This window comes from Anolis carolinensis, chromosome 3 (genome assembly GCF_035594765.1).
Source record: "Anolis carolinensis isolate JA03-04 chromosome 3, rAnoCar3.1.pri, whole genome shotgun sequence".
NCBI classification, from domain to species: Eukaryota; Metazoa; Chordata; class Lepidosauria; order Squamata; family Dactyloidae; genus Anolis; species Anolis carolinensis.
The window spans coordinates 75,783,286-75,803,639 of NC_085843.1; the positions used below are offsets into that span (position 1 = coordinate 75,783,286).

General features: G+C 40.9%; 1 protein-coding gene across 1 annotated transcript in view; it reads left to right on the forward strand.

Moving 5' to 3' along the window:
* The first annotated feature begins 4,570 nt into the window (after positions 1 to 4,570).
* ifnar1 (interferon alpha and beta receptor subunit 1) overlaps positions 4,571 to 20,354 on the forward strand; it is a 31,403-nt gene continuing 15,619 nt past the window's right edge. Inside the window, exons 1-3 of the mRNA XM_008121994.3 lie at positions 4,571 to 4,729; positions 16,158 to 16,281; positions 19,816 to 20,009. Coding sequence (XP_008120201.2) covers positions 4,666 to 4,729; positions 16,158 to 16,281; positions 19,816 to 20,009 — 382 coding nt within the window. The 5' untranslated portion in view covers positions 4,571 to 4,665. The remainder of the gene's footprint in view (positions 4,730 to 16,157; positions 16,282 to 19,815; positions 20,010 to 20,354) is intronic.

The window sequence follows — 20,354 nt, forward strand, 5'->3', positions numbered from 1 at the left end:
CCGAACAGAACACCAGAGCATGCAGGATCGGTAAATGTACGTACTGAAGAGTGTTGGACATGGAATTAATGTTAGTAACAAGAAATTCTTGATAGCATTCACAGTTTGTCTGGTTATGCTGGTTTGTGATGACAACTAATGTACAGTATATAATAAATGTTCATTTTTTTGTTCAACAATTAATGTGAATTCTTCTTCATGGAAAAATAAGACATCCCCAGAAAATAAGACCTAGCACATCTTTGGGAGCAAAAATTAATATAAGACACTGTCTTATTTTCGGGGAAACACGGTAGCAGAAGTTAGTTTAGAACCTCTGGCAATCATCTTTGAGAGTTCTTGGAGAACGGGAGAAGTCCCAGCAGATTGGAGGAGGGCAAATTGTCACACATGCAGCGGAAGATCAACGAAGAATCACTGGCACCAATAAAGAGGCTGAAGCCTGTTTGGCTTTCTATACAAGATTTACTAACAAACGGAAAACTCTCAAGACGATATATACAGACAGAGTGCAGAGAAGCAAAAGAGCAGAGGGCAGAGGGGAGAACAGATAACACAGGGAGCTATTTATAATCACCTCTGCTGTCTGATGCAATACACAGTTAACTCTTTACACACCCGCATAGTGGACAGCAGACAGTGCATGATGCAATCTCCAGCTCACATTGCACCACTATAACCCAATTACATTTAAACAACTCTATATACAATCATTCCCACTTCAACACAAATGTGGTCCCTATCTTCAAGAAGGGAAAAAAGAACGACCCAAACAATTACCATCCGGTTAGCCTCACGTCGATACCAGGCAAGATTCTGGAAAAGATCATTAAGGAAGTAGTCTGCAAACGTTGAGAAACAAATGCGGTCATTGCTAATAGTCAACACGGATTTACCAAAAACAAGTCATGCCAGACTAATCTGATCTCTTTTTTCGATAGAGTTACGAGCTGGATAGATGCAGGGAACGCTGTGGATGTAGCGTACCTGGATTTCAGTAAGGCCTTCAACAAAGTCCCCATGACCTTCTGGCAAACAAACTAGTAAAATGTGGGCTAGACAAAACTACGGTCAGGTGGATCTGTAATTGGTTAAGTGAACAAATCCAAAAGGTGCTCACCATGGCTTATCAGGTAACATCAAGGTATGTATTCACACAGAGGGGGGAGACCTTGCTCTTGGGGCACATCTACATTGACCACTTAACATGGATTGAAAGCATCTAAAATGCAATCTTGTAGTGATGCAGAGCACAAATGTGCCTCGAACCTCTGAAACAAGGCCCACAAAATCATGGAATACTAAGGTGGCGGGGGAGACATAATGTGTATCAGTGCATGTAGGTATCAACTATATTGCATGGTGAAATAATTAAGGGATGGGAGCTCCTATGATCTGCACATGCGCATTCGAGTGGGAGGTTTGAAAAAAATCTGAATTCTCCGCAGCCATGATGTTGCAGATACTGTGGATCCTGGAACCGAGTTGGAGCGAAATTTCTCTGATCCGTATAAACACCACCCAGGCCTTGACCCAGTTCCCATGCTTGACATGTGATACGCTTCCTCCTCTGCAGTTTTCATCCCACATTACTTGGTCAATGTAGATGTGCCCTTGGATCAAGTTTTCCAATCTGGGAAAATGTATACAATAGCCTACTACTTGTCAAAACATGTAGCTGGATTACAGCCAAGACACATAGTCTAGCATAGTTCAGCACTAGTTAGATCCCATTTCAGTGTAACGTGAGTAATAGATTGTTCCAATTATATGGAAGAAACTTCTAAGCACCATTTATTCTTGAGTAATTGCAACATAAGCTGCATATAGAGTAATTACTTGAACCCGCCTAGACATGTGAAACATGACTCTTATGATTCATAAAATCCCATTATGATGTAAAATGTGCATTTTTCAGAGTTGCTTAAAAGGAAACTTGGAACAAAATAGCCAAGATGTTTTGGTAACATTTCCTCTTTCTGAGGAAAGTTGAAAGATCGAACTGCAGAACTTCTGACATTTGATTTGAGAAGTCATTGCCATTATTTAGAGTTAGCATAGGGGTGCATTCCAATTGCAGATTACTTGTATTCGTTGTTTTACTGGAGTTTACTGTAATTTACTAAAACCCTGGCACAAAGGGTGTTTGATCTTTTAGCCTGAGGCAAGAGTTAACAACTCTCCTAATCCTTTCCTACACCAGTCAATGACTCACAAACAAAAGGACTTCTTTTTGTTTAGAGTTGAGACATATCTAGGCTAAAGGTTAGCAAAGGGAAAAAAGCCAATTTTTAAACAACATGGTTTACAATCTTGCCCTTATTTCTCAAAATTTGAAATGTATTCTTCTGCTTCTCCAGTTTTTTTTAATGAGCCTCAATTTTGCAGCTGTCAAATTTAATGCGGTGTCAAATTGCATCCATTCTACACTGTATGAATCCTAGTTAAGGCCAATATCTGAAACAATGTTGAGATAAGTCAAATCTCATGTATAGGTTTAAATATTGCATCAAAGGAAGCTGTTACATTTACTGTATGGATTTCCCTGCATATTTATAAAGTGTTATCTTGGTATACATGTGTCAGACAGGAAGAGTGTATATTATGAGGCAGCAACAACAACTTCTGGAAAGGAAGTAACATCATGAGAAATAAGGAACTGCTGAAGGCTTGATAACACTCCAGAAAATAGTGCTTATTTTTTCACCATAGGTCAGAAACAAACTTGAAGGCAACAAATTGCGTAATGTATGTAGAGTAGATCCTTTGTCTAACAGACAACAACATTCAGGTGAATCTACACCGTTGAATTATTGTAGCTTGACACCACTTTAACTGCCATGGCTCTACACCAGGCACAGGCAAACTTCGGCCCTCCCTCCAGGTGCTTTGGACTGTAACTCCCACAATTCCTAACAGCCAGTACGTCCAAAACACCTGAAGGGAGGGCTGAAAGGAAGTTTGCCCATGCCTGATCTGCACTATTGAGTGTCGGGAGTTGTAGTTTATACAAGGTCTTTTATGTCAAAGAGTGTTGGTGCCTCACCAAACTACAACTCCCATGATATCATAGCAGTGAACTATGGTAACTCAAGTGGTGTCAAACTGCATTATTTCTACAGTGTTTTAGATGGAGCCTAGTGGACCTCACCACACTAGAGCTTGGATCCACTTTAAATCCACTTTAGGGAGGGGGCATTAAACAGCTCAGCCTGACAGGTCCGGGCCTCATCAAACTACAAACCACAGAATTCTGCAGGAGGAAGAAACCGGATTTAAAGTGGATTCATGCTCTAGTGTGATGAGGCAGTAAACCACTGATTCCCAATCGCTGCTCTGCCAGGTGGTTTTGGACTCCAACTCCCAGAATCTTTTATCATTGACCAAAGTAGCTGAGGATCCTGGGAAATGAAGTCCAAAAAGAAAACTGCTCCAAAACGCCCCACTGAAGTGTTAACTCCCTGCAGTGTGGACACAAAGTAAATTGGCAGCTGGGGAGGCAGAATTTGTATCAATTTTATCATTGTTTTGGCCAATTAAGGGTGGATTCCACCTTTCAACGGCAAAGCACAAAACGGAGTTTCCTATAGATAGAGGAGCGCATGCGCAGCACCCCGCCTTGACCCGTAAACTTGTGAAACTGATAGGAAACAACACACAAACGTGTGAACTCTGCGCCTCAGTCCCGTGTTTTGCTCTTTTACTGGAGAAGAGGGTACTAAGTTGCGACTTGTTGCCTCAAGCCATGGCAATTGAAGTTGTGTCAAACTGTATTAACCTTGGGTTGCTGTGAGTTTTCCCAGTTGTATGGCCATGTTCCAGAAGCATTCTCTCCTGACGTTTAGCCCACATCTATGGCAGGCATCCTCAGAGGTTGTGAGGTCTGTTAAACTGAGCAAGTGGGGTTTATGTATCTGTGGAAGGTCCAGGGTGGGAGAAAGAAACTCTTATCTGGGTTGTTGTATGTATTCCGGCCTATATGGCCATGTTCCAGAAGTATTCTCGCCTGACGTTTCGCCCACATCTATGGCAGGCATCCCCAGAGGTTGTGAGGCATGGAGCAGTGTGAATGTTGCAATTGGCCACCTTGATTAGCATTGAATAGCCCTTCAGCTTTAAGGCCCGGCTGCTTCCTGCCTGGGGAATCCTTTGTTAGGAGGTGTTAGCTGGCCCTGATTGATTAATGTCTGTAATTCCTCTTTTTTTCAGAATGTTGTTCTTTATTTACTATCCCGATTTTAGTTTTTTTTTAATACTGATCACCAGATTTTGTTGTGTTTTTTTTTCATGGTTTCCTCCTTTCTGTTGAAATTGTCCACATGCTTGTGGATTTCAGTGGCTTCTCTGAGTAGTCTGACATGGTGGTTGTTGGCGTGGTCCAGATTTCTGTGTTCTCAAATCATATGCTGTGTCCAGGTTGGTTCATCAAGTGCATCCAAGTGTACTAAACCCTGCTTCCTTGGGTTTGACTCGCACTCACAGCACTATATGTATGACTTTACCCTGCGTGCCTCTACGGGGAGAAGAAAGGAAGGCGGTGCATCCTTTCCTTTCCCCTCCCTTCGGGCGGCTCCGCGCGCGCTGCTGCTGCTGTGAACTCTGCCTTCCGGGGGGGGGGGGGTGCGCCCCCTGGAGGGCGCCTTGAGGTACTTGCCAGTTCGAGCCATGGCCGGGGCGCGCGCCGTGCTGGTGGTCCTGGCAGCGCTGGGAGTGGGCGCCGCGTCGCCAGGTGAGTGTCCCGCGCACCGTCGCCCCCTCCCCCCCCGATCTCCAACCCCCGCGTCATCCGTTCCGGCTCGGCTTTGATTCCGCTTTGCCTTGGGGCTGGGGGGCGGAGGGTTGTGGGTCATGGCTTAGGGTTATGGAATCTACACCAGGCATGGGCCAACTTGGGCCCTCCCTCCAGGTGTTTTGGACTTCAACTCCCACCATTCCTGAGAGCCTCAGGCCTTTCCTTTTTCTCCTCAGCCGCTTAAACTTAAGGGCCTGAGGCTGTAAGGAATGGTGGGAGTTGAAGTCTAAAACACCTGGAGGGTGGGCCCAAGTTGGCCCATGCCTGATCTACATTGTGTTGACACCACATGGAATGTGCCATGGAATCGTGGGGTATGTAGTTTGGTAAGGCACCGCACTCGTTGGTAGAGAAGGCTAAACACCTTGCAAAACCACAACTCCCGGCATTGAGACTTACAAGCTAAAGTGGTGTCAAACGGCACTAATTCTACAGTGTAGAACAGTTGTTCCCAACCTGTGGTCAGTAGACCACCAATGGTCTGCAAGAACTAAATTATGGTCTGCTGCCTCACCGTTACTACTACAGATAATAACACAGCACAATAATAAAAAAAAAATTCTTAGTGTCTTCATTTTTAGGCCTGTTCCTGGGTTTACTTGGGGTACTGATTCAAAAATTTGCACTGGATAGACCACATCAGCTCTAGATTATTAAATATGGTTTTCTGTGGGCGAGCACTGGATAGCATATGTTCTTCAGTAGAGTCTCGCTTATAAGTTTGCTCATCCCACATTCTGTATTATTCGATACAGTCCTCTCTATGCAATCCCCCCCCCCTCTGGGAGGGGCAAGATGCAACCAGCTCAGACGTTTCCCATCGGGCACAGCACCCAGCCTGCACCAGCTGCACCTTGCCCCTCCCAGTGGGCATCCGGCGCGTGGAGAGGCCTGCTGCGCATTGCTGCCTAGAAAAACAGCAACATACCCAATAACAATACAAGTGCAGCCACTCTCCCAAACAAGTGGCAGACCCCTCCCGTCACTGATCTGTGCATTCCCTTTCCTTAATTCCTCCTTATTATCCAACATTTTCACTTATCCAACGTTCTGCTAGCCCATTTATGTTGGATAAGCGAGATTCTACAATATAGCAGAAGCTAGAAGTGATGTGGTCTATCCAGTGCAATTTTCTGAATCAGCACCCCAAATAATCAAACCAAATCTATAGTTGATCAAAAAACTGATTAGTACCTTTTGGTACTAATGTTGGAGAGTGATCTCTGGTCAAGTGGTCCCTGGTCAAAAAAACATTGCAACCACTGGTGTAGAATGATGTGCCCTGGGTAGAAGTGAAGCACTGAGGAAGGAAAAAATTGCAAAAGCACATTGCATTACTGTTTTCATTACAAAGCGAGGCAAGGATACACTTGATGAAATGAAGAAGGGCTTCCTGGAAAGGGAGCATAATTTCTTGGCACTTCATGTTTACACGCAAGCGGTGTGTGTTGATAAGCCAGGGCTTCCTTGAATTGGGCCATCCTGCCATTAGTCAGCAGTAAGACCTTGGTTGCCACAGGTGGCCAAAACTGAGGGGCGTAAAAGGGCAAGGCATAGTTATGCAGAATTATTTTTTATGTATCTATTAATGAAGTGCCAATGAAAGTATTTGCTCCCTGTGCAAGAATTATTTTATTTGCGTAGTGCGCTATGCATCTTAATTTGGGGGGATTTTGTTGTTTGAGTGTTGAACCCTCACTCCGACACCAAAGGCCATTAGAAAACACACACTCTCAGTTTCAGAGTGTGGTAATAAATTTCACCAAGATAATTCTAGAATTGGGTGCCATAAATCAGAGTCAATTTGAAGGCACATAACAGCAACAAGTGACAACCATTTGTTGCTCCTCCTCAGGCAGCAAAACCTTTTGGGCTTGGCCTAGCTCATTGTTCCTCCACAATCTCTGCCATTGCTGGTAGATTTCAGGATGTGGCAGAATTAGGAGATCTGTTGATAGAATGTTTATTTGCACAGGCCTTAATGTAGGGAAAAAATGATCCTTCAAATAGATTAAGAAGACATACGTAGGACATACTGGTCCTGTTTCTTTGCTACAGGTTTCTCTCTTTTCTTTAAGATGTGAAGACTCGGTAGTGTGAAGAAAAAAAGACATCCAATTATAATTTGCATTGTAATTATTTTAATATCTATGTATTATTAGTTACATTTGTATCTTGCACTGATGCTTTCCCATCTCCGAGAATTTACTCTTGACTTATTTTTGTGTTATATCAAAATCCATAATTTTGACCCCAAAGTCTGCCTTTAATTTATAAGGCCAACTTATACAGGAGTATATATGGTATATATAGGCATTCAGAAGTCAGAATGAGTTTGACAAGAACATAACTTGCCAACTAACTTTATTTAATCTTTGTAACGTATATTTTAATATATGTGTTTTATAGTAACGTGTTTTAATATATAAATCTTATTGTATGTATTTTACGGTGATGTTTTTTAACTATGTTGAGCCCCTCCTCAAGCCATAAGGAGAGGCAGGTAAAAATAAAATTTATTATTTTTATTTTTATTATTTCTTTGATTTCATACTTTCTGTTGATTGGGTCACTAGTTTAGTAAGTAGTGGTGATGTTGTGGAATTATCTGGATTTCAGTAAATTATTTGATAAGGTCCTCTGTTATATTTTGATTAGCAAACTGACTAAATATGGAACAGATGGAAATACTTTCCGTTGGGTCCTAGTTAGAAAACCATGTACAAAGAATTGTCATCAGTGGCTCTGTTTCAAATAGAAGGAGGTCTCAAGTGGAGTGATGCAGGATTGTGTTTTAGGACTGAAATAACAGAAAGATTTCAACTGGATTTTTTCCCTTGATTTTGTTGTGGGATCTAATAGGCAGAAAAGTATATGAATACATATTTACATATTTATTAAAATAGTAAGATACTATCTGTGAAACTCTGTTAAGTCCCATGTGAGCTAGTGATAAGATGTAAAAACCTAAAAATGCTTTTTAGGTTTTCTGTGATTTTTTAGGTCATATTACGTTGTGCAGTTATGTTTTGTTTTTGTTAAAACTAGCACTCTGCAGGACAAGTTTCACAGTTGATAACATTCTGTTTTTGAAAAGTATTGTGTTCTTTAATTTGTTTTTTGTTTGTTTGTTTGTTTTAGTTTATGACTCTGTGTGTGTGTGTGTACAGCATGAGGGCATCTACTTCTTTTGTAGTCAGCCTCAAATGTCTTCCATTGTTTAGTCAAATAGCTTTAAGAAAATTCAAAGAATATTTATTGATACTCTTCTTATTGGCACTATGGATGCCTTTACACTATACAGAACTTCACAATGTGGCTTCCTTCTTGTTTTTCTTAGCTTTTTGTATGCTGCTTTGTCACCCAAAAGATTTTTCTGCCTAAGATTAGGCAGAAAATTCCATCTATCAATGCCCCAACACAGTGTACAGAACTTTAGATGAGTGAAATTATTTTGACTCCTGAAGCAGCCTATAAATTCAGTAGGACCCCTGATGAACAAATGAATCAGATATCATTCTGATACTGATCAAATCAATCAGCATCAGTCATGATGAGCACTTTGTGGTTAGTGTAACCACAATACTGCTCAATGCAGTATTATTTTTCCACACAATGCTTTTCTACACGACACACAATTCCTTGTTTCCAGTAGAGAGCCATACATGTAAGATAATTGGCTTTAAAGTTACACAACACTGCTGTCTTTAAGCAAATTAATTTTGGGAAGAAGCTGCTGAAAACTGTTATTGAGTTTGCATGGAGAAAACTAAATAGGGACTGATGCCAATAGGCCTTGAATACATTGAAGGGAATAATGTCACCAAGATGATATCTGTGTGGGAAGAAAAGTAATTTTTCAATTAGAAAAACAATATAAAGCATATCAATTAGAGTCGAATCTGATTTTGATTTGGCGAGTCTATCACACAGCAAAATTTTGATTAAGGCAGTGAAAGGTTACAGAGCACTGCATATTTCACTTACTTTCCACAACTTCTGTGGTATTCTGTATTTTTGTCTGTTTCCTGTTGCTCATTTATCCACCATAAAAGAATCACATATTGCATGCAGATATATATATTACCGCCTTGACAACTTTCTCTGCCCACACTTTGCCTTTTGTTAAATCCTGTGCATTATCTGAGGTGTTATAACTGCCTAATTATCTTTTGGAAAATAACTTGTACCTGCTTTCTTTTATAATCTGATTTGTCTATGTAGATTTTATTCATTTTTGTGCCATGTTGTTGTGTTTAACTCCATTAATCTCAAAACTGGTCTTCTTCCTCAAACACAAGTGTTTCCCATTGGCACTTCGCTTCATCTCCTATGAGGCATATGAGCACATATACATGAGCGCACAAGCACACACAAAGTCAGTCTCTCTCTGATACGATTTATGTATGTACATTTCTAGTTTAAAGTGATATATAATTGGAATAGGTATGTAGAAGAAATTGTATAATTAGTTATATAGCTGTAAGTTAAGAATGTTTATGTATATGTACATATGTATAAGTATTGTTGTTTTTATTTGTGTTTGAATTTTAAAAATGAAAAAAGTCAAGAAGTCTCTCTCTCTCTCTCTCAAACACACACACAAACACATATAGTCTAGACCAAGGAAGCTCAAATGTCAAGTAGCGATCCTCTTTTGTTATTATATAATATGGCAGACACTGTTACAGTTGTCCCACCACATTTTTGAGTTTGATTTTTGTGGATTTGATCATTTACAATTTTTATAAAATGTTATTTCTCAGAATCTCTAGAATAAGCATGAGCATACTTTGGCTCTCCAAGTGTTTTGGACTTCAACTCCCACAATTCATAACAGCCGGTAAGCTGGCTGAGATTTCTGGGAGTTGAAGCCCAAACTACCTGGAGGGCCAAACCTCCAGAAGCCATCCCTAAAGTTATGTTGGAGGACCTAGATGTTTCTTGAAAGAACACCTCTTGGGAATCCTCTAGATCACAGCTTGCCAAACGATTCGTATTAGTGACACTCTTTCTAGACATGCATCAATTCGTGATACAGTAATTCAGTTTTACCGCCAAACCAGAGGTTCAACCAACCCCTTTTAGCGATGCGAGGAGAATATGGGATATTGAAGACAGGGGATAGAGAAAAGACAGAACTATTTAATGCCTTCTTTGCCTCAGTATTCTCACAAAAAGAAAGCCATCCTCAACCTCAGCAACATGAAGTGGATGAAGGATTGGGGGAAATCCAACCCCAAATAGGGAAACAAGTCATCCAGGAATACCTGACCACTCTAAACAAATTCAAGTCCCCAGGGCCGGATCAACTACAGAACCACTGGCAATCATTTTTAAGAGTTTTTGGAGAACGGCACAAGTTCCAGCAGATTGGAGGAGGGCAAATGTAGTCCCTGCCTTCAAGAAGGGAAGAAAGGACAACCCAAACAATTACCGTCTGATCAGCCTCGCATTGATACCGGGCAAATTTCTGGAAAAGCTCATTAAGGAAGTGGTCTGCAAACACTTAGAAACGAATGCGGTCATTGCTAATAGTCAACACGGATTTATCAAAAACAAGTCATGCCAGACTAATCTGATCTCTTTTTTCAATAGAGTTACGAGCTGGGTAGATGCAGAGAACGCTATGGATGTAGTGTATCTGGATTTCAGTTATGAATTCAACAAGATCCCCCAAGACCTTCTGACAAACAAACTAGTAAAATATGGGCTAGACAAAACTACAGTTAGGTGGATCTGTAATTGGCTAAGCGAACGAACCTCACTTCCTCTTCATTCTGGAAAGAAGTCACAAGTGGAGTGCCTCATGGTTCCGTCCTGGGCCCGGTTCTGTTCAACATCTTCATTAATGATTTGGACGAAGGCTTAGAAGGCACGATCATCACGTTTGCAAATTACACTAAATTGGGACGGATAGCTAATACTCCAAAAGACAGGAGCAGAATTCAAAACAATCTTAACAGATTAGAGAGATGGGCTAAAACTAACAAAAGGAAGTTCAACAGGGACAAATGCAAAATACTCCACTTAGGCAGAAAAAATGAAATGCAAAGATAAAGAAAGGGGGGTACCTGGCACTATAACAGTACGTGTGAAAAAGATCTTGGAGTCCTCATGGACAACAAATTAAACATGAGCCTGCAATTTGATGTGGCAGCTAAAAAATGGGATTTTGGCCTGTATAAATAGGAGTCTAGTGTCTAGATCCAGGGAAGTCATGCTACCCTTCTATTCTGCCTTGGTCAGACCACACCTGGAATCATACTGTGTCCAGTTCTGGGCATCGCAATTGAAGGGAGATTTTGACAAGCTGGAATGTGTCCAGAGAAGGGCGACTCAAATTATCAAGGGTCTGGAGAACAAGCCCTATGAGGAGCAGCTTAAAGAGCTGGGCATGTTTAGCCTGCAGAAGAGAAGGCTTAGAGGAGACATGATAGCCATGTATAAATATGTGAGGGGAAGTCATAGGGAGGAGGGAGCAAGCTTGTTTTCTGCTGCCCTGGAGACCAGGATGCGGAACAATGGCTTCAAATTACAGGAAAGGAGATTCCGCCTGAACATTGGGAAGAACTTCCTAACTGTGAAAACTGTTCGGCAGTGGAACTCCCTGCTGCGGAATGAGGCTTCTTCTTCGGAGGGTTTTAAGCAGAGGCTGGATGGCCATCCGTCGGGAGTGCTTTGAATGCGATTTTCCTGCTTCTTGGCAGGAGGTTCGACTGGGTGGCCCACACGGCCACGTCCAACTCTATGATTCTATGATGCAGTCTCATACATAAATTGTAATAAGAAAATGTATGAGGACACGGCATATATTATGAAAACCTTTCATTTATATTTTAGTATGATTTGTAAGATTATAGCATACATTTCCAAGATTTTTGTCATTTCTTCTTACTTTTGCGCGACACGCATACCCACTGCAGCCAACACACTAAGGTGTCACGACATACTGTTCGGAAAGCTCTGCTCTAGATCCTTCAGTGTGATTCTGTGACCAGCCTGCAGCAGACGTTGACCATGGAGGCATGTTGTAGGGCCTAGAAATTCCCAGAGAGATCTTCTCCCAGGTTTTTCATTTTTAATGGGGGAAATGTGCCCTTAAACCCAACAAATGTGGAGAAATGACTAAAATGTGTTCCATCTCTGTATTTGCTGACATAGAAGTAAACGTTTGTTTGAATCTTTCCTCCCGTTGGGGCCATGTCTAGTGGCTGCTATTCATGTTACAGTAGGCTCTACACTTTTGCGGGGGTTAGGGTGTTAGGGGGTTAGGGATCCCATGCAAAAGATTGTTACCTTGATGTGGTGCTGGGGCTTGTGTGCCTCGATGATGCCATGAGCTAAACCATAAAGGGACACCCAAGACGGGAAAGTCATGGCAGAGAGGTCAGACTAAATAGGATCCCTGGGAAAGGTAATGGCAACCCACCCCAGTATTCTTGCCATGAAAACTACATGGATAAGTACAACCAGAGAAATGTCGGTATACCATCGGAAGATAGGACTCCCAGGTCGGAAGATGGTCAAAGTGCACTGGGGAGGAACAGAGGACTAGTCCAACTAGCTCCAGATGTGATGACACAGTTAGCTCAAAGCTGAAAGGAAGGCTAACAGCCGACGGTACTGGAGGTGAATGACAAATCCAATGTTCTAAAGATCAACACACTATAGGAACCTGGAATGTAAGATCTATGAGCCAGGGCAAACTGAACGTGGTTATTAGTGAGATGTCAAGATTAAAGATAGACATTCTGGGAGTCAGTGAACTGAAATGGACTAGAATGGGCCACTTCACAACAGATGACCACCAGATCTACTACTGTGGACAAGAGGAACACTGAAGAAATAGAGTAGCCTTCATAATTAATAACAAAGTTGCTAAAGCAGTGCTTGGATACAACCCAAAAATGATAGAATGATCTCAATTCGAGTTCAAGGCAAGCTGTTTAACATCACATTGATCCAAATATATGCCCCAACCACAGCTGCTGAAGAAGCAGAATTAGATCAGTTCTATGAGGGTCTGCAGCACCTACTGGATAATACAACAAAATGAGACATTATTTTCATTACAGGAGATTGGAATGCTAAGGTGGGCAGTCAAATGACAACCGGGATCACAGGCAAGCATTGTTTGGGACAACAAAATTAAGCAGGACGTAGACTGATAGAATTTTGCCAGGAAAGCTCACTGTGCATAACAAACTCTCTTCCAACAACCTAAAAGATGGCTTTATACACGGACTTTACCAGATGGTCAACACCAAAATCAGATTGACTACATCCTTTGCAGTCAAAGGTGACAGACATCCATCCAGTCGGTGAAAACAAGACCTGGAGCTGACTGTAGTTCAGATCATGAACTTCTTATTGCACAATTTAGAATCAGATTAAAGTGAATGGGGAAAATACACAGACCAATTATATATGATCTCACAAATATTCCTAGTGAATATGCAGTGGAGGTGGGGAATAGATTTCAGGGACTAGATTTAATAAATAGAGTCCCAGAAGAACTATGGACAGAAGTCCACAACATTGTTCAGGAGGTGCCAACAAAGTATGTCCCAAAGAAAAAGAAAACCAAGAAGACAAGATGGTTGTCTATGGAGACGCTGGAAGTAGCCCAAGAAAGAAGGAAGGTGAAAGGAAACAGTGATAGGGGAAGATATGCTCAACTAAAAGCACAATTCCAGAGGTTAGCCAGAAGAGACAAGGAACTATTTTTAAACAAGCAATGCATGGAAGTGGAAGAAGACAATAGTATAGGGAGGACAAGAGACCTCTTTCAGAAAATCAGAAACATTGGAGGTAAATTTCAGGCAAAAATGGGCATGATCAAAAACAAAGATGGCAAGGACCTAACAGAAGCTGAAGAGATCAAGAAAAGGTTGCGAGAATATACAGAAGATCTGTATAGGAAGGATAATAATATAGAGGATAGCTTTGACGGTGTGTTGAGTGAATTAGAACCAGACATCCTGAAGAGTGAAGTTGAATGGGCCTTAAGGAGCATTGCTAATAACAAGGTAGCAGGAGATGACGGGATCCCAGCTGAGTTATTTAAAATCTTGGAAGATGATGCTGTCAAGGTGATGCATGCCATATGCCAGCAAATATGGAAAACACAAGATTGGCCATCAGATTGGAAAAAATCAATTTCTATCCCCATACCAAAAAAGGGAAACGCTAAAGAATGCTCAAACTTCCGTACAGTGGTACTTATTTCCCATGCCAGTAAGATAATGCTCAAGCTCCTGCAAGGCAGACTCCAGCAATACATGGAGTGAGAGTTGCCAGATGTCCAACTGGCTTCAGAAAAGGCAGAGGAACGAGAGACCAAATTGCCAATATCCGCTGGATAATGGAGGAAGCCAGGGAGTTTCAGAAAAATATCTATTTTTGCTTTATTGACTATTCTAAAGCCTTCAACTGTGTGGATCATAATAAACTGTGGCATGTTCTTGGTGATATGGGGATACCAAGTCACCTTGTCTGTCTCCTGAGAAATTTGTATAAAGACCAAGTAGCCACATAAGAAGAGACCACGGAACAACAGACTGGTTCAAGACTGGGAAAGGAGTATGGCAGGGTTGTATACTTTCACCCTCCCTATTCAACTTGTACGCAGAACACATCATACGACGTGCGGGGCTTGACGAATCCAAGGCTGGAGTTAAAATTGCTGGAAGAAACATCAACAACCTTAGGTATGCAGATGATACCACTCTGATGACTGAAAGTGAGGAGGAGCTGAGGAGCCTTATCACTAAGGAGAAAAAAGAAAGTGCAAAAGTCGGGCTGCAATTAAACATCAAGAAAACCAAGATGATGGCAACCAGACCGATTGATAACTGGAAAATAGAGGGAGAAAATGTGGAGGCAGTGACAGACTTTATATTTCTAGGCGCACAGATCACTGCAGATGCAGACTACAGCCTGGAAATCAGAAGACATCTACTTCTTGGGAGGAGAGCAATGGCCAACCTCGATAAAATATTGAAAAGCAGAGACATCACACTGGCAACGAAGGTCCGCATAGTCAAAGCAATGGTATTCCCCATAGTAACCTATGGATGCAAGAGCTGAACCATAGGGAAGGCTGAGTGAAGGAAGATAGATGCTTTTGAACTTTGGTGCTGGAGGAAAATCCTGAGAGTGCCTTGGACCGCAAGAAGATCCAACCAGTCCATACACCAGGAAATAATAATAAATAAATAATAAACTTTATTTTTATATCCCGCCCCATCTCCCCGAAGGGACTTGGGGCGGCTCAAAACAGGGACAAGCCCGAACAACAACAATATACTTAACATAAACTTAAAACATTCCAACAATACACAAAATAAAATAATGGACAAATACATTAAAATCCAAGCAGATAATGCCCGGCTGCTCACTGGAGGGAAGGATATTAGAGGCAAAGATGAAGTATTTTGGCCACATCATGAGAAGACAGGAAAGCTTGGAAAAGATCATGATGCTGGAGAAAATGGAAGGAAAAAGGAAGAGAGGCCGACCAAGAGCAAGATGGATGGATGGAATCCTTGAAGTGACTGGCTCGACCTTAAAGGAAGTGGGGGCGGTGACGGCCGACAGGGAGCTCTGTCGTGGACTGATCCATGAGGTCACGAAGAGTCGGAAACGACTGAGTGAATGAAGAAGAAGAAAGGGTGCACTACCCCAAAGTGTGAAAAACACAAATAAAAACTATTTTTTAGCTGAGATAACATCTCTCTAGAGATCTTTAGATCCTCCAGAACTACTCTATGATCAGCTTCTGGAATATGTTGACCTTAGGTTTACCTTGGAGGATTCCTAGAGTAAACATATTATTCAAATCAATTAATAACACTTTGTAACATGATTTATGTTCCTGAATTATAAATGTCATTTCCTAATTGGTTCTATCATAAAACATGGAAAAGGTTTATTAAATTGCAAAAAAAAACTTTTGTTTTTATGGGACATCCTGCAGCACATTTTGCTATAGGTTTTCAATGAATAACTCATAGAGTCCCAACCAATTCAACAGTTTGTGGCAGCCCCAAAAATGAAGTTTCTGGAGAATAACAAGTATTTTCAAAGTAAATACTGCACAATTAAACAGGAAATAACACTTTCAAAACAGGAACAGAATCCTTTTCAATTTTTGTTACATATTGTAATCAAATTCATAAAAGTTAAACCAGTAAATATGGAAAGCCAAGTGTACATTGGAAAAAGAGATACATGCTTAGGCCAGCTTTTTACTTAATCAGATGGTATTCCTTGTGTGATAAAGAGTAGATTGAAAGACCTAACATATTTGGGAACCAGATGTCAAGCATAACAGCCTCTTTTTTTTCTAAAATATTTCTAGGGTTAATATGTCTGAAGGAACCACACAACGTTAATGTCGATGTTGTCGATACAACCATAATTCTGAAATGGGAGTGGGATAATCCATGTGATCTCAATGTAACCTTTTCAACTCGGTACCAACAGTAAGTTCCCAGTTAACTTTCTTTCAATACATAGCTGTGAAATGTTACTGTAACTTTTGGTTTAGTGTGTAAATCCAGTCCTAACCTGTGTGTTAATATGTTCTCCAAAATATTGGCAGTACAGTGTTCCCTCATTTATAGTGGGGGTTACGTTCCAGGATCACCCATGAAAAGTGAAAATCCGTGAAGTAGGGGCACTATATTTTTGTTGTTTACAAGTAGCATCTCTGTCCCCTCCTCGCCTTTCAAGCACGCGCATGCGCCCTCCCGCTGCTGCCTTGTGAAGCGAAAACAAAGCTGCTTCAGCCTCCTTTTCTCTCTCTTCCTTAGGCTTCTCCTTAGGAAGGAAGTAGAAAGAGGGATTTATAAGGGATTTATAATATTATTTTATGATTTATACTATTATTTTAGGGTAAAGTTAAAAGTTTCCCCTGACGTTAAGTCCAGTCATGTCTGACTCTGGGGGTTAGTGCTCATCTCCATTTCTAAGCCGAAGAGCCGGCGTTGTCCGTAGACACCTCCAAGGTCATGTGGCCGGCATGACTGCATGGAGCACCATTACCTTCCCGCCAGAGCGGTACCTATTGATCTACTCACATTTGCATGTTTTCGATCTGTTAGGTTGGCAGGAGCTGGGGCTAACAGCGGGCGCTCAAGCCGCTCCTGGGATTTGAACCTGGGACCTTTCAGTTTGCAAGTTCAGCAGCTCAGCGCTTTAACACACTTCGCCACCGGGGCTATTATTTTAGTATTTACTAAAAACCTGCAAAACAGCAAGAGCGCAAAAAGTGAACCGCAAAGTAGCGAGGGAACACTGTACTTCATCCATAGTATAATATTCCAGTCAAAATTAGATGCATGCATGAAATGTTGTGCAAATTGCTGAGATAATACTAAACTTTTCAGAATTTACTCAAAAATAAATCACAGGTGCTAGAATTTTCCCAATAATTGTTCTGTTTTCCCCAAAATTGGAAATGCTTTTCATATACTTGCTGCATGTAAAATGAACGCATGGTAGAATGGGATTGTGTTGACAACTTCCATTATCTTTGCATATTTGCTAAAATGTCTCTACAGTTTGCCTCTCCATACAGACATTGGGTGGATATACACTTTAGGATTAATGCTATTTGACTCCACTTCGTGGGTCAGTGCTGTGGAATCCTGGGAATTGTAGTTGAACAAGCTTTTTAGCTTTCTCTGCCAAAGAGAACTGATTTGTCACCAAACTACAGATCTTTGGATTCCATAGCATTAAGTCCACAGTGTAGATGCACTCTTTATATCCAGACACACTGCTAGGCACTTTGTTTTTTCCATGTGGGTGGTATACTGAATGGCCTTGGTCATAAGGCATGATTTACTTCCTTAATTGTACTGCCCACCAGAGTTATTCTGTATATGAGCATATCCAGTGTAACATCATTCTGAGTTTTATTGGAAGACAGTAATCTTCTATAAGAGCATGCTGCTTGCATATTACTTTGGGAATGATCAATTACCAAGACCCTGAAATCCAGACTTTTTCTTGAGCCCATTCCCTCTGACTTCAGTTCCCTCTTGACCTACCTACTGATAAAAATATGAAATTACTTCTTATACCTTTAAGGGAGTGTAGAGGGCAGTTTCAACATACTTCATCCCAAACTTATTTAAGCCTGCAGAGGATACTTTTTTCCAGACTTTCAATGATAACAGGTTGCTTCTAGGTTTGTCCAATAAATAAATAAATAAATAAAATAAACCCTTCCTGGTTAAAAAAAAATAGATGAATTTTCCCCGAGTAGTGGTTCTTACAACCTGATTCTCAACTCCCAGAAGTCCCAGCCAGCTTTGCTAATAGTTAAAGGTGATGGGCACTGAAGTCCAAAATAACTAGATTACTGCTTCTTAAACTGTGGCTCCAGACCCCAAATGGGGTCCTCCTAGCTCAGTGTTGGGGCCACAAAAATTGGCAATGGTAAAACATTTCTGAACACCATCCATTTACACAAATCTGTTGGCAATAACATGCAGTGTTTACAGTGGATTCTGCAGAAAAAATAATCAACTGTAGTCCACAAAAGGAGAGAAATCAGCCTGTTTAGTAAGCCTTGCAAATGCTGATTTATTATAAGTAAATGTTTGGTTTTTATACCTTTTTAATATACCTATATACCAGGGGTCATATAAGAATTTCTCAGGTGGAATGGGGTCATGAGCAGAGAAAGATTAATAAGCCCTGATCTAGATGACCAAAAATGGAAAACTAGGAGGCTTTCTCAAATTTAAAAAAATTAGTAGCTTCTTGAATGGTTGCCCTCTACCCATTTTTGTTTTAGACTTGTATTGTTCCAGAGTAAAAGAGAAGCTTTTTTCCCTCTTTTTTAACCACTTTGCTGAGCCAAGCAGTTGACAGCCGGGGTGTGGTTTGCAGAGGGAAATGGCAGGCAGCAATGCTTCAGTTTTCCCCCATCGAATTGTCTTTCGTCTATGAAAGTCAACTAGCACCTACACTACAAAACAGGAAGAACATCTGAGAGAGGGCTTTGCAAAGAAAGGTTGGCAAGTGGAAGACAGTATGCATGTATCCAATCAGTCACATTTCCTTTTTAGATGGTTTCTTCCCTTACCTCCAAGCATCACCTTGGTGCTTTGCAGCTGTTGATAACTCTTGCCATCTGTGATGGCACGCCCGAGCCGTTGGGAAAAACTATAGTGTCTGGCTTTACTCGGGGGCTATCTGTATACCTTCTGTTAAGATCAAGACCCTTAACATACAGAGGCACTTTAGGCAAGATGAAAATATAACCAAATGAGTTTACTGAAAACAAGATGAATAAAGGGTTAACTCCACCCGTGACTATTATAAAATAACTTAGAACAATACAGTGCGAAAGGAGATTTTGCTGGTTGCAGACATCTCTCTGGCGTCTTTGAAAGTCTTTTGCTTCTGATGCAAAGTGATGGTTTACAAACTGGAGCTCATAAACTGTCTCAATCTTCTTTCTTTGTGAAGCTCAGGCTGACCAAAAGCTTCTGTTGTCTCTGGGACTCATGGTATATGAATACTGCTGAAAGCAGAGTTTAGTGCTAAGGATGCCTGTTTTGGATTGCTTTGGGCCTAGGTTTTACCAGACAATGCCCAAGCTTCTAAACACTGTAGCTCTGTTGCAGAAAGAAGGAGTCTAGCAAGAGAACTCTGAACAGGCAACTGGAATAGACCAACTAAGGCTGGCCTCTACGGGGTTTTTTATGCTCCACCCAAAAACTAATACAAATGGAAGTATCTACACTATTGGGAAGCTCTATAAACAGGGGGAACGAAAGCAAAGGAGAGGAAAAGACAGAGCCAAGACTTCACACCGTCGCAACAGAAACAAGAACAAAACATATTTGAGTCCCCCCGGGGAGAAAGGCGGGGTAAAAATGATGTAAATAAATATTTTAGCTGCCAGGTGCTACAGATCAAAACAAAACTGAGTATGATTCAGAGATCAGCAGTGCTTACTGGTCTACTGTGTTAACTCATGTGTTTGCTTTCTTCCCCAGAAACCAAGAAAATGAAGAAATAAGTCCTGATACATGGTCTGCTATTTTGGAGTGTCAAGATATAACAACTACAGAATGTGATCTTTCATCAACAATTCTAGAGTATTTGGAAAACTATACCGTGGGTGTACGAGCTGATACCACACAAGATTATTCCCCTTGGGCAGATTTAACATTTTGTCCATTTATGAACGGTATAAACCTGTCTTTTTTCCAAAAAAAAAAATCTGTTTCAAGCAAAAAGTACAAAACCTTATAAAAATTTATTTACAATATTGTTTTTACAGACCAGAACTGTGTTGTATTGGGTCTTCACAAGTAAATGTATATAGGGTTACAATATTTACGTATTATGTATTACATACATAATGAGACATCCTGGAGGTAAGGCCCAAGCCTAAATATGAAATTTATTGATGTTTCATATATATCTTAGAACATCATCTTAAGGTAATTTCATATACCATATTCTAAACAAATTTTTGTTAACATAGTTTGTTAACATTGAAAGATCAGAAAACAAAGGTGTCACTATCTTA